Here is a 15,953-nt window from a genome sequence, read left to right as displayed (position 1 = left end):
GTTCTGGGGATGCCCAGGAATGACTATGGTCTGTTAATTTCTGATGGATATAGTAGGAACAAGTTCACAGAAATGTTGCTATATTAGGTAACTTTCTTGGGGTAAAGTAGGAACATGTTGGAAGTTAAGCAGGTATCTTAGGTTAGTTGTCTTTTTCTTACTCCCTTGTTATGGTCTCTTTGAAATGTTCTTTTATTGTATGTTTGTTTTCTTTTTAACTTTTTTTTCATACACTTGATTTAAAAAAGAAGGGAAAGTTAAAAAAAAAAAAGAAAAAAAGGAAAAAAAGATGTAGTGCCCCCTTGAGGAGCCTGTGGAGAATGCAGGGGTATTCACCTACCCCACCTCGATGGTTGCTAACATGACCACAGACATAGGGGACTGGTGGTTTGATGGGTTGAGCCCTCTACCATAGGTTTTACCCTTGGGAAGATGGTTGCTGCAAAGGAGAGGCTAGGCCTCCCTATGGTTGTGCCTAAGAGCCTCCTCCCGAATGCCTCTTTGTTGCTCAGATGTGGCCCTCTCTCCATGGCTAAGCCAAGTTGAAAGGTGAAATCACTGCCCTCCCCCCTACGTGGGATCAGACACCCAGGGGAGTGAATCTACCTGGCAACATGGAATATGACTCCCAGGGAGGAATGCAGACCTGGCATCGTGGGACGGAGAACATCTTCTTGACCAAAAGGGGGATGTGAAAGGAAATGAAATAAGCTTCAGTGGCAGAGAGATTCCAAAAGGAGCCGAGAGGTCACTCTGGTGGGCACTCTTATGCACACTTTAGACAACCCTTTTTAGGTTCTAAAGAATTGGGGTAGCTGGTGGTGGATACCTGAAACTATCAAACTACAACCCAGAACCCATGAATCTCGAAGACAGTTGTATAAAAATGTAGCTTATGAGGGGTGACACGGGGATTGGGAAAGCCATAAGGACCACACTCCACTTTGTCTAGTTTATGGATGGATGAGTAGAAAAATAGGGGAAGGAAACAAACAGACAAAGGTACCCAGTGTTCTTTTTCACTTCAATTGCTCTTTTTCACTCTAATTATTATTCTTGTTATTTTTGTGTGTGTGCTAATGAAGGTGTCAGGGATTGATTTGGGTGATGAATGTACCACTATATAATGGAACTGTAAACAATCGAAAGTACGATTTGTTTTGTATGACTGTGTGGTATGTGAATATATCTCAATAAAATGAAGATTTAAAAAAAAAAAAATGTAGCTTATGAGGGGTGACAGTGGGATTGGGAAAGCCATAAAGACCACACTCCACTTTGTGTAGTTTATGGATGGATGAGTAGAAAAATAGGGGAAGGAAACAAACAGACAAAGGTACCCAGTGTTCTTTTTTACTTCAATCGCTCTTTTTCACTCTAATTATTATTCTTGTTATTTTTGTGTGTGTGCTAATGAAGGTGTCAGGGATTGATTTGGGTTATGAATGTACCACTATGTAATGGAACTGTAAACAATCGAAAGTACGATTTGTTTTGTATGACTGCGTGGTATGTGAATATATCTCAATAAAATGAAGATAAAAAAAAAGGATGCAATAGAGATGATTTATTTCACTATTGCATCATTTTTCTAGACAATTCTATCATTTCTCTGTTTTGTTATTTTTTTAGCATACTTGGAAATAACTGATGAGTAATGATGAAATAGCAAAATTTTTCAAGATACAGGAAAGATAAGACCATTAAGATTGGATACAAATTTTAGATTTACAAAAGGGTCCAAAGGCCCATCTGGTACTTGCAAGATAGTTTTTATTCTTTTAAAAAATAAGTAAATTTTCTCATTGGACGATCTCTAAGAAGGAATAAAAGTCCTGAAATATCAACCTTTACAAAGAGTTAGAAGTGCTCAAACAAGAAATTCAAAAATTAAAACTGGGTCCAATGTTCTAAAATACTGAGGGTTAACTTCCCAGTTCTGTAAAAGAGTAATTTCTACATATGGAAAAGGAAGACAATAAAAATACCTATTACCTACGACTGTTAAAGCATTTAATGAGCTAATATACACACACACAACACTAAAATAGTGTCTGTCATATTATAAGCCCCCAACTTGTGTTAATTATTATTATAATTAACAGTCTACTGAGTGTACTATCACTGGTAATATTCCTGTAACACTTCCTCAGACCCAAAACCCTAGCTAATTCTATTTCAGTATCATCATGATTTTCCTATGGCTCACAGAGCCTCTAAAGATTCCAGTAAAAGAGACAGCAAGAGATTATGGAAAAACACAGGCAGGCCTGGATATAAATTCCAGTTCTACCACTCATTTATTGTGTGATCTAATAAAAGTTATCTACCTCTCTTAGCCTCAGTTTCCTCATCTATAAAATGGAGATATGATCTCTTGCAGCATTGTGAAAATGAGTTACAAGATATAAATGATAGATAGGCGGGGCAAGATGGCGGCATAGAGAGGAGTGGAAGCTAAGTAGTCCCCCTGGAACAACTACAAAAAACCAGGAACAAAGAGTAAATAATCCAGAATAACTGCGGGGGGACAAATGAGACCATCCATTCATCATACACCAACCTGAATTGGCAGGAATGCCCGAGAACACAGCATAAAATCTGTAAGTAAAACCTGCGGAACCAGGTCAGGAGACCCCCTCCCCCATAGCCCGAGCTGCAGAGCCTCGTGGTGCCACAGAGAAGCTCTCTCCCAAAAAACGAATACAGCTCAGCTGAGCTCCAACTGGGGTTTTAAGTAGCGAGTGTGAACTGCTCACTACAGGTATGCATCCCCAAAAAACAGACAGAGGCTTTGGGTGACGACTGACCTGGGAGAGCCAGAGGGTTGCCTTGGACTGGGTCTGAAGGGGACTATCTGTTTCTTTTTTGGCTCAGTGGAGAAAGCCCCAGTCATTTTCAGTTTCCAGGGCTGTGACTTGGGGAAGGGTGGAGACACCACAAGCAGAGAGCGAGACCACTGAAATGCTAATGACCTCCACCTGGGGGGTCTGTCTTCTCTAGGAGGAAAGGGGTGGGGCCCTTTCCATTCAGAACCAGACCCCAGAGCCTGGGGGAACACAGCCATACCTCCTCACACCAGTCAAGAATTACAGGCTAACAGGCGTCACCTGCTGGACAGAAAAGCACAGTGAGCTGAGGCATCAAAGGGTGGAGCAATTTTCTAAGACACACCCGCAGGGAAACCAGATTCTGAATATTTCTTCCCTCTGGGACCTGAGCCTGTTCTGGTCTGGGAAAACCTGATTTGGATAACCAAGGAAACCATGCCTAGACAACAGAAAATTACAACCTACACTAAGAAAAACAAAGTTATGGCCCAGTCAAAGGAACAAATGTACACTTCAACTGAGATACAGGAATTTAAACAACTAATGCTAAATCAATTCAAAAAGTTTAGAGAAGATATTGCAAAAGAGATAGAGGCTGTAAAGGAAGCACTGGACATGTATACGGCAGAAATCAAAAGTTCAAAAAACCTACTAGTAGAATCTATGGAAATGAAAGGCACAACACAAGAGATGAAAGACACAATGGAAACATACAACAGCAGATCTCAAGAAGCAGAAGAAAACACTCAGGAACTGGAGAACAAAACACCTGAAAGCCTACACGCAAAGGAGCAGATGGAGAAAAGAATGAAAAAATACAAGCAACGTCTCCGGGAACTCAAGGATGAAACAAAGTACAATAATGTACGTATCATTGGTGTCCCGGAAGGAGAAGAGAAGGGAAAGGGGGCAGAAGCAATAATAGAGGAAATAATTAATGAAAATTTCCCATCTCTTATGAAAGACATAAAATTACAGATCCAAGAAGCGCAGCGTACTCCAAACAGAAGAGATATGACTAGGCCTACACCAAGACACTTAACAATCAGATTATCAAATGTCAAAGACAAAGAGAGAATCCTGAAAGCAGCAAGAGAAAAGCAATCCATTACATACAAAGGAAGCTTCATAAGACTATGTGCGGATCTCTCAGCAGAAACCATGGAGGCAAGAAGGAAGTGGTGTGATATATTTAAGATACTGAAAGAGAAAAACCACCAACCAAGAATCCTGTATCCAGCAAAGCTGTCCTTCAAATATGAGGGAGAGCTCAAAATATTTTCTGACAAACAGATAATGAGAGACTTTGTGAACAAGACACCTGCCCTACAGGAAATACTAAAGGGAGCACTACAGGGTGATAGAAGACAGGAGTGTGTGGTTTGGAACACAATTTTGGGAGATGGTAGCACAACAATGTAAGTACACTGAACAAAGGTAACTATGAATACGGTTGAGAGAGGAAGGTGGGGAGCATGTGAGACACCACAAGAAAGGAGGAAAGATAACGACTAGGACTGTGTAACTTGGTGAAATCTAGAGTATTCAACAATTGTGATAAAATGTACAAATATGTTCTTTTATGAGGGAGAACAAGCAAATGTCAACCTTGCAAGGTGTTAAAAATGGGGAGGCATTGGGGGAGGGATGCAATCAGCATAAAGTAGAGACTGTAACTAATAGAATCATTGTATTATGCTTCCTTTAATGTAACAAAGGTGATATACCAAGGTGAATGCAGATAAGAGGGGGGGATAGGGGAGGCATGTTAGACACTTGACATTGGTGGTATTGTGTGATTCTTTATTCTACTTTGATTTAAGGTTATTTTTCCTTTTGCTGCTTCCTAGCTGTCATTTTTTGTTTCCTCTTTCTTTTGCCTCTCTACCTTCTTTGACTCTCCCTCCTGCCTTGTGGAAGAAATGTAGATGCTCTTGCTTAGTATGAGCAGAATGTTTAATTAGGATGAACTTAAATGTTTGGAAATGAACAGGGGTGTTGGTAGCAAGATGTGAGAATAACTAACACACCGAATGGTGTGTGAATGAGGTGGAAAGGGGAAGCTCAGAGTCATATATGTCACCAGAAGGAAAGCTGGAGGTCAAAAGATGGAAATGTATAAAACTGAATCCTTTCGTGGGCAATGTCCATGATCAACTGTACAAATACTAGAGATCACTTCATGAACCAGAACAAATGTATGACAATACAATTAGAAGTTAATAATAGAGGGGCATATAGGGAAGAAGTATATACCTATTACAAACTGTATACTACAGTTAGTAGTATTTCAACATTTTTTCATAAACGGTAACAAACGTACTATATCAATACTAGGAGTCAACAATTGAGGGGGGTTGGTTAGGGATAGGGGAGGTTTAGAGTTTCCTTTTCTTTTTTTCTTTTTTCATCTTTCACTTTATTTCTTGTCTGGAGTAATGAAAAGTTTCTAAAAATTGAACAAAAATTAAGTGTGATGGATGCACAGCTCTATGAGGGTACCCAGGGGCAAGTGATTGTACACTTTGGATCTTTGGATAATTGTATGGTATCTGAACAATCTCAATAAAAATGAAAAAAAAACCAAAAAAACAAAAACAAACAAACAAACAAACAAAAAAGATATAATTGACAGGCGTACCCAGTCCATTGCATATTAAATTGTGGGCACTCAATAACTGTAGCAGCTGTGATTCTTTGGCTTTCCAAATATTATATTAGTTGTTCTTTTTGTCTGCTTAATAGCTCAATTAAAATTGAATCTCAATATCTTTCACTATTATGTTATATCACCCTCTCGTCAAAATTTCTTTGTCCAAGGCTCTAAATACCGTCAAAGTGATTTAATGCCCTAAATATCATCAAAATGACTTAATGCTCTAAATTGTCTAACTCTTCAAGTTAGAAGTCTATAGGCAAGGGATATCTGCACCTTTTGGCTCCAGTAGAGAAAACAAATGAAAAAGCAGGCATAGAAAGACTTAAGATATCAAAAGAAATTCTTAAGAATGCTTTGCTGAATGCTTACAGAGAAATATACATAAAAATAATTGCATTCTAAAATTCCTAATTTATATTAATGGTTTCAGTAAGTGGGCATTATGAATTCAATCTACCAAGTTGCTCTTTGGTCATGACACTTAGAAACTGGGTAAAGATATTTTCAGTAGGTGCCTGAATTTATATTTTTACCCATGACCAGATTAGATGGCTATCATTCTTTCTAGGCCCAGACAAACTAGCTCCCCACTTGCTTCTTACTTCTCTCTAACCAAGTTCCCTTCTCCTGAAACTTTCAGCTGATATCCCTTCCCGAGTACAATTGGATTACTACATTGACAGAAGTCAGGTGGGCATTCTTAAGGATTATATGAAATATCTTAAAAGAACATCTCAAAATTCCAATTTCATTGAGCGCACCATATCGAAATATAACAAATTACCTCTGAAATAACTTCTATTACCATTTTGCTCCTGATAGCTATTTAAATTAATCTTACATGGAGTTCTAGTGACTTCAAACTCAGGTCAGCAAATGCATCTCCAAGTTGCCTTTGGGTATGCACCATCTGGAAAAGCTGGGTGGACAACGTCTGAGCCAATCTTAAAATATTTTCATACTTTTTCTTGTTATCTCTTAATATATCAATTTGAGCTTCCAGTTCAAGGTCCACAGTTCTTGAGCCACGGCCTAGCTTCTCAGAGATAATTTGCCGAGTACACTGAAAGTGGAAAGATGCACTGTGTTTAGGAAACAACAACAAACACAAATACAGAAATCCAAAAGTACCAATGCTAGTGCATATGGCATATACCATTTTTGGCTTCAAACAAGCTAGCCATACAAACTGAAAATTGTCAGTCACTTTAGAAGTTCATCAGGACTCAGAAAATTCATTAGATGTGTCTCAACTATTACTAATCAATGAAAGTTTTAAGACTTATCTAGCTAATTTATATACTGTCAGAGGATGTCTCTCCCATAAACATATTCTGAACTTAGTGCACTCAGATAGATAATTTAAAACAAAGGGATAATGGACATTAATTTAAGAATAATATTGGACCATTAATATAGGAATAATAAAAATATAAAAATTCTAGTCTCGCCTATTGATTTCAAGTGCTTTTTTCCTTCTATATTCCTCTTATATAGCTGAGGTGTGTTGTTGAGGGGAGGAGTAGTAGATGAAGGGAAAAAAGTAGAGAGAGAGGGGGAGAAAGGAAGTGAGGGGAGTCAGAGAGATGAGAGATTCCTGAATTCTTTCTTTACTTTGCCCAGAAAGAATAATATTAAATTATGTTATTCTGCAGGGGTATTGGCCTACCCCACCTCGATGGTTGCTAACATGACCACAGACATAGGGGACTGGTGGTTTGATGGGTTGAGCCCTCTACCATAGGTTTTACCCTTGGGAAGACGGTTGCTGCAAAGGAGAGGCTAGGCCTCCCTATAATTGTGCCTAAGAGCCTCCTCCCAAATGCCTCTTTGTTGCTCAGATGTGGCCCTCTCTCTCTAGCTAAGCCAACTTGAAAGGTGAAATCACTGCCCTGCCCCCTACATGGGATCAGACACCCAAGGGAGTGAATGTCCCTGGCAACGTGGAATATGACTCCCGGGGAGGAATGTAGACATGGCATCGTGGGACGGAGAACCTCTTCTTGACCAAAAGGGGGATGTGAAAGGAAATGAAATAAGCTTCAGTGGCAGAGAGATTCCAAAAGGAGCCGAGAGGTCACTCTGGTGGGCACTCTAACGCACAATTTAGACAACCCTTTTTAGGTTCTAAAGAATTGGGGTAGTTGGTGGTGGATACCTGAAACTATCAAACTACAACCCAGAACCCATGAATCTCGAAGATAATTGTATAAAAATGTAGCTTATGAGGGGTGACAATGGGATTGGGAAAGCCATAAGGACCACACTCCACTTTGTCTAGTTTATGGATGGATGGGTAGAAAAATAGGGGAAGGAAACAAACAAACAGACAAAGGTACCCAGTGTTCTTTTTTACTTCAATTGCTCTTTTTCACTTTAATTATTATTCTTGTTATTTTGTGTGTGTGCTAATGAAGGTGTCAGGGATTGATTTAGGTGATGAATGTACAACTATGTAATGGTACTGTGAACAATCGAATGTACGATTTGTTTTGTATAACTGCATGGTATGTGAATATATCTCAATAAAATGAAGATTAAAAAAAAAAATTATGTTATTCTATTTTACCCCAGAACCAATGGTAGAGGAACCTTTAATTTTTAGAAAGTACTTAATTTCAGAATTCACAGAAATAAATTTTGTAGTAATTTTTTCAGAAATCAAAAATTGTAAAAAACTTTGTCACTAAATAATACATGTTAAGGGTAGCCACATGAAGCACTAATATGTTCAACATTATTAAAAGTTATTTAAAATATAAAAAAGTAATAAATAGATAATTTGGAAGGTATTGTAATTTATAAAAAATGTTAACAACTGTTCTTTTTATCCTGTCTTTCAAAGTTCCAGTTACAAAATAGACATCTGTTGTAAAAATTAAAATAATGTGGAATGACATGAAACAAAAGGTCAACATCCTCTTCCTGCCTTTAATCCCAACACCTGCTGACTGTTTGATGGGTATCTAGACTATTTACCTGTTTAATGTTAGCATATAAATGCTACTTATACAATTTTCAACTTAAAATTGAAACCAATTTCCTGGAACACTCTCTCTTTCGATCAATTAAAGATTTTTATGACTAATCTTTTTTTTTTTTTTTTTTTTTTTTGCAGAGGAGTTCTCTTTTTAAAAGTAGAGAAATTCTTCATGATCTAGAAAATGAAAGGATGGGTGAGAGACCAAAACTTACTATAGAGAAAAACACACACATACTCCTAGAAGATGAAAATTGCATCAAAAGAAAAGTTTAACTGCAGACATTGTGATTCTAATGAGAAAAACATAAGCAAGAAATAATACCTGAAATGGCAACAAGATAAAGGAGATATTGTCACTCATTCCCACACTTTTCATCTGCACCAGGATTTTCTCTATGCAATATTATCAAAGATCTTTAATCTACAGGAAAGCCAAAGCATCTGATGTATTACTTAGCAATCCAGATGTAATAATCTGTTGAAAAGTCAAGATGCCAGAATTCATTAAGGAGCTTTGCAGACTGGACAAAATGAATGTCTACTGTTGTCTGAGTAGACATTTATTCACAGAAATAATGGTTACAAGCAAGGAGTAAGGTCAAAGGTTTAAAGAGGAAATTTTTTGTTTGCAGGGAGCTCAGGAAGTGGGAAAAGCAAGGAAATACTGATTGCAAGACATATAAAGATAAATCTGGACACCTGAAACAAGTATAGAAACTGAATTTACAGAGCATGTATTCCAATATAGGTAAACAAATTATTTAAAGGGAAATCTAAACAATCTGGAAAGAGTATTACATATTGCTTATCGGCAGTTTTATAAAGAAAGTTGTACTGAGAAAATACAAAGCTGCTAGCCGTTTCCCCACTCATTATGTTCCCCAAGAAAGTTTTCACATGCTCTCTAAAGAGGGAATTTTTATTTATATTGTTGCCTAATGTATACTGAAATTAAAATGTAAAATGTACACTGGAGATAAGTAAAAATTAAAAAGCAAGTTAAAATAGAAGAGGTAGGACGGTGGAATAGGGAGCTCTAGGATTCAGTTCGTGCTCCAGGGCAGTTAGTAAACAGCCAGGAACTCTCTGAAACAACTGTTTTTGGGCTCTGGAGATCAGAAGAACACTATCCACCATCTAGGAAGAGTGGAAGGGACTGATAAAATGTGCTGAAGATCTGTGAGTAGATCTCTCCACACTGCAGAGGTTGGTGTCCATTCCCGGCTGTCATGGCAAGCAGCCTCAGGAGCCTCTCCTTGGCTGGAAATAGAAGTCCCCTTTCCTAAGAACAGCGGGGGCTGGAGGGGGGTGGAGTGGGGAGACGGACTCACAAGCTGGATACTGGTTGCAGCTTTTGATTAATGAATTCAGATTGCTGGGTTCCAGCTCCAAGGACAACTACAGTTTCAACCCACCAAGGACAGAAAGCAGCCAGCAGCCTCTCCTTCAACACCGCCTCTGGCAGGGGTGGAAGCAGGGCTGATGGAGAAATGGTGCCAATCATGGGGATGCAGGGAACAGTGTGAATAAAGGGTGGCTCATCCCCAAGAAAAGGGGAAGGCATGGCTGGGCACTGACTGCAGCTTTTGATTAGTGAATTCAGATTGCTGGGTTCTAGCTCCAAGGATAACTACAGTTTCAACCCGCCCAGGACAGAGAGCAGCCAGAAACCTCTGTTTCAATCCTACACCTGACAGGAGAGAAAGTGGGGCTGAATTAGAGACAAGGTACCTTCTTGGAGCAGTAGGGAACAGTTTGGTGAAGGGCAGCTCTTTCCCACAAAAAGGGGAGGACATGGCCCAACATAGTTTGTGGCTGTTGATCAGAGAATTCACATTGCAGGGTCTGGGATCCGAGCAACAGTTTCAACCTTCCCCAGCTAAAATTGGTTGGCAGCCTCTGTCTCAAACGCAACCCTGACAGTTGAGAATTATAGGCACAGTACCACCTCAGGACTGTGGGCACTTATTAAAAAAGAAGAAAGAGCTAAAATCCGAGACCTAACTGCACACTTGAAGAAACTAGAAAAAGAACAGCTAACCCCAAAGCAAGCAGAAGGAAAGAAATAACAAAGATTAGACAGAAAGAAATGAAATTGAGAATAAAAAAAAAAAAAAATAGAGAATCGATAAAACCAAAAGTATTTCTTTGAGAAAATCAGTAAAATTGGCAACCCTTTAGCTAGACTGACAAAAAAAAGAAAGAAGATGTAAGTAAATAAAATCAGAAATGAGAAGGGGGACATTACTACTGACCCCAAAGAAATAAAAAAGATGTTAAGAGGATACTATGAACAACTGTACGCCAATAAATTAGACAACTTAGATGAAATGACAAATTCCTAGAAAAACACAAACAACTTATACTGGCTCTAGAAGAAACAAAAGACCTCAACAAACCAATCACAAGTAAAGAGACTGAAACAGTTATTAGAAACTTCCCACAAAAGAAAAGCCCAGGACCAGATGGCTTCACAGGTGAATCCTAACAATCATTCCAAGAAAAATTAATACCAATTCTGCTCAAACTCTTCTAAACAGCTGAAGAGGAGGGAACACTAACTAACTAACTCATTCTATGATCCAACATCACCCTAACACCAAAGCCAGATAAAGACACTATAAGAAAAGAAAATTAAAGACCCATCTCTCTAATGAATACAGATGCAAAAATCCTCAACAAAATACTAGCATATGAAATCCAACAGCATATTAACATCAAATCAGAGGAAAAACCACATGATCATCTTGGTTGATGCAGAAAAGGCATTTGACAAAACTCAGCATCCTTTCTTCCCCAAAACACTTAGAAAGACAGGAATAGGAGGAAACTTCCTCAGTATGATAAAGGGCATATATACAAAACCCACTGCTAACATTATACTCAACAGTGAAAGACTGAAAAGCTTTCCTTCTAAGATCTGGAACAAGACTAGGATGCCCACTTTCACCACTGTTATCAACATGTCCTAGAAGTTCTAGCCAGAGTAATTAGGCAAGAAAAAGAAATAAAAGGCATACAAATCAGAAAGGAAGAAGTAAAACTTTCACTATTTGCAGATGACATGATCCAATATTTAGAAAGTCTTGAAAAATTTGTAACAAAGCTACTAGACCTAATAAATGAGTTCAGCAAAGTGTAGGACACAAGATTAACAAGAAAAATCAGTAGGGTTTCTATACATTAGTAATGAGCAATCTGAGGAGGAAATCAAGAAAAAAGTTCCATTTACAATAGCAACTAAAAAATAAAATATATAGGAAATTAACCAAGGATGTAAAGGATTCATACACAGAAAACTACTCACATCACTAAAAACAATAAATAAGACCTAAATAAATGGAAGAACACTCTGTGTTCATGGATTGGAAGACTAAATATCATTAAGATGTCAATTCTACCCAAACTGATTTACAGATTCAAAGCAATCCCAATCAAAATTCCAACAACCTACTTTGCATAAATGGAAAAGACAATCATCAAATTTATAACACATTATAAAGCCACAGTGGTCAAAACAGCATGGCACTGGTATAAAGATAGACAAACTGAGCACTGGAATTGAATTGAGAATTCAGAAACAGATCCTCAGATCTATGGCCAATTGATTTTTGACAAGGCTGCCAAATCCACTCAACTGGGACAGAACAGTTTCTTCAACAAATGGTTGAAGAACTGAATATCCATAACCCAAAGAATGAAAGAGGACCTCTATCTCACACCTTACACAAAAACTAACGCAAAATGGATCAAAGGAGGGCAGAGCAAGATGGTGGAGTGGTGAGGTGTAGAATTTAGTTACTCTTCTAGGGCATCTGGAAAATAGCAAAGAACTGTATGGAACAGCCATTTCGGGGTCTTCTGTGACCAGTCACACATCATATACCAGTCTGGAATGGATGGAATGGTTGAGATTGAAACAAAGGGTAAGTTTCCCAGGCTAGGGGGCTGGTGTCCCTCTTCCCAACCCCCGGCATGGCAGACTGTCTTGGAGCTGTTTCCCCGAGGGAAAAAGAAACAATCTGTGCTGGGAGCAAGGAGGGGGACTCAACCCAGCCCCAACTGCAGAATTAATTAACAAATTCAGACTGCTGAATAAAAGTTCCAAGCACAGATAAACCAAGATCAGGCATGAAAGGAACCTCGGGGATTTTGCCTGGCAGACAGGAGGGGGGGCTAACAACAACAGCAAAACAAAACAAAAAAAACACACAAAGACTTTTAGAATTGGAGTTGTTCAGAATACTGGAAAAGGGTTGGGCTCCAAGAAAAAGGGGCACACAGAAATGGGCACCAACTTGGGCTCTGGTTTGCAAACCTGGAGAGCTGGGGTCAGGCTCTGAAAAGGGTTTTTATTTTTTTCTATTCTTTTCTTGCTCTAGACTCTTTATTTTTGTACTCTTCAATAGCCCATCAGAGTTCCTGCTTCAGCACTGCCCAGGGCAAGGGAGGAATTAAAGCTGTCTGACAGTAACTATTTAGGTGAAAGACATAACAGCCTTAAGGGTGTATCTTTAAATAGTATATACTAGGACTGACAAAGCCTGGGGCCTGGGGAAAGGCCTTGAAAAGGGATTTTTTTTTCTTTTTTCTTTTTTTTTTAAATAACTGTTCTAAGTAGCTCTTTACAGATAGCCTCAGATATTTGCACTTGGCCACTGGACCCAGGTAAGGGTGGAGCTAAGATAGACCTGAGAGAAAAACTTCTTGACCAAAAGGGTGAAGGTAAAATGAAGGTAAAATGAAAGGGTGAAGGTTTAAGACAGTAAAGATTAATTTGATAAGGGAATGAACACTGCTGGCAAATTCTTAAACATTTTTTAAAACTGTTTAATGTTGGGAAAGATGCCATTCACCTCTATTCTGGACTGAAAAAAAAAAAAAACACAAACACAAACAAACAAACAAAAAAGGATAATCCAGAATTCATTACTCACAACTGTTGCTACATGTAAGAATAAATAAGAAAATAAATTTTGGAAATAGAATCAGATAGAAAAAAAAAATGGGTTCAAGTCCTAAACTTAAAATTGTTCCTATTATATATATGGCTTTAATCACTAAACTGGTCTTGGGGCCAAAATTAACAACCAAGAAATGCAGTGCTAAATGTCTTCTTTAAGGAAAAACAAAGTATTTACTGGAGAATAGAAATAGAAGAAATTAAAGGTGGGAAACATGCAGGATCCAAAATCTAAAAAAGAGAGACTCAAAGTCTTAGCCAGAATCAAATTATCCATGAATGAAATGGACAACTACAGTCCTAAATCAATCAAATCAATCTGTACTTAAAGGATTATTCAAATGACAATGGACCAAAAAGGTCAAAAAGGCAGGAAACCACAGAGAGAGTCATGTAGTTCCAATAAGGTCATTACGCTCTGAGCTTTTTTGTGTGATAGGCATATTGCAGCCTACACACATTGGATACAAGCTACATAAAAATAATGTAAATCAGAACTTTTTTCTCTTTTGACCTAGACTGAAAATCTAAATTAAGCTCTGATTTAGAGAAAAAAATTTAAAAAATAAAGGAAGTGATTATTTTGAGAAAATGAACTTCCTTCACATAATATTATACCATGTTTATAACACTTTAAGAACTGGCTATTTTCATTAACACATATTTTAAGAGAGACTGAATGTGGTATATTACCAAAGGAGATAAATTTGGGGTCTTAATACTGATTTCACTCAGATTATTGTAGAGTTAAGAGACAAAAGAATAAAGAATAGATACATGATAAACAAACATAGGGGAAAAACAATAAGGAAAAAGGGAAACATCAACTAGATGACACAACAAAGGAAGGCTCAAATGAACAAATGCTTAAACTTTAAAACATATAATTTGTAATTATTAGGATTCGGTTCAGAAATAAGGCCTGTCTTTTTAGGTTCAAAATGTGTGGACATAGGATGTTAATAGAGGAAATTTTCATGAAAAAAATGAACAAAGGAATAACTGAATAAGTAAATTTAATAAATGAATGAAGCTTGGTCTGGTATGGAAGATAAACAAATAAAAATAAAAGGAAGTATAAAACAGAATTCTAAGCATCAGGCAAAGGTAGCCTCAAGAACAAAGTTACAGAAGTATGAGAAAGCATAGTTTGTTTAGAAATCTCTGGGCAATTTGGTATGGATCACTGGATCCATGGGTGCAAGAGAAGCATAGTGGGAGATGATGCTGGAAAGGTATATTGGGGTCAGATTCTCCCCATTCTAAAGATAATGAGGAGCCACTGAAGGACTTCAGCAAAAGTGAATCGCAGTAGGCTAATGTAGTGGTTTGAAGCTATTATGTACCCCAGAAAAGGCCACTGTTCTCTTAATTCATTCCTGTGGGTACAGACTTATTATGGGTGAGACCTTTTGGTTAGGTTATTTCAACTGAGATGTGACCCATCCCACTCAAAGTGTACCATAATCCTTTTACTGGAGCCTGTTATGAGAGGATAAAGGACACAAAGAAAAAGCCAAGAGAGCTCATGGAGAAAAACCCTGGATAGCTAGGAGAGGACCCAAGAAGCTCAGAGAAAAGGCAAAAGCTAGAAGCAATGAAACCCAGGAGAGAAGGACCAGCAGATGTTGCCATGTGCATTCCCATGTGACAGAGGTGTCTCAGATGCTGATGGCCAGTCTTCAGGTCCAGGTATCATCCTGTTTCCTTAATTGGGAAATTTCATGGCCTTAGAACTGTATAATGTAAGTTAATAAATCCACATTGTAAAAGCCAACCCATTTCTGGTATATTGTATTCTGGCAGCTTTAGCAAACCAAAACAGCATAATAGAGAATGGAGTGTAAGAGACTCTGTTAAGACGCTTTTACTTGATATATGGGAGAGCAAAAGAGATATGAAGTATAGCTATGAAGGCTGGAATAAAGAAAAGGAGATAAAGTCAAAGAATATTAAGAAGGCAGAATCCATAGGATTTAATGACTAAATTTGTGGGATGAGAGAAAAGATGGAATATAAGTTTTTGAATACTGGGTGACTGTTGTGGTATGAGGGAATACAAAAGGAAAAACAAAACATGGATTGAGAGAATCTACGTCCTTGAGAATAGAAAAGGCAATGATTAATTAGAGTGTACCAGATGAAAACAATTTAAGGAAGCATCACTTTTGAACACCACCATTGTGTTTCCGAAATTCTTTATTGACATAAACTAAGTAATTTTTTTGGAAAGATTTATTTAACAGGCTTTAGGGCACTTTTACCATCTTAAAAAAACCTGTACTTTGAGGAGGATTTCAGATCACAGTTTCAAAGCATCAAATGAAAGAATAAATTTCCTTCTGTACTACTCTTGAGAAGGCACACAAGGGCGACCATAGAGGGACTTGCTCTGTATAAAAATACAGACAGTTACTGATTTACAAACCACCAGACCCATAACCAATTCATGACTATAAAGGCTAATGCTCTAATCTGAGACTCTAGAACTTTGATCCACCTAACTATTCTACTAAT

General features: G+C 37.9%; 1 protein-coding gene across 4 annotated transcripts in view; it reads right to left on the bottom strand.

Moving 5' to 3' along the window:
• Positions 1-15,953, bottom strand: part of ARFIP1 (ADP ribosylation factor interacting protein 1) — a 195,913-nt gene that overhangs the window by 71,232 nt on the left and 108,728 nt on the right. For 3 of the 4 annotated variants that reach the window (XM_037830834.1, XM_037830832.1, XM_037830831.1), the window contains one exon: positions 6,332-6,553. The exons of the other annotated variant lie outside the window; for it this stretch is intronic. In XM_037830834.1, the coding sequence (XP_037686762.1) occupies positions 6,332-6,553 (222 nt within the window). The remainder of the gene's footprint in view (positions 1-6,331; positions 6,554-15,953) is intronic. 4 annotated transcript variants of the gene reach the window in all.

This window comes from Choloepus didactylus, chromosome 3 (assembly GCF_015220235.1).
Source record: "Choloepus didactylus isolate mChoDid1 chromosome 3, mChoDid1.pri, whole genome shotgun sequence".
Classification (NCBI taxonomy): domain Eukaryota; kingdom Metazoa; phylum Chordata; class Mammalia; order Pilosa; family Megalonychidae; genus Choloepus; species Choloepus didactylus.
Note: the sequence above shows the minus strand (reverse complement) of the source record. Positions and strands in the feature narration are given on the sequence as shown.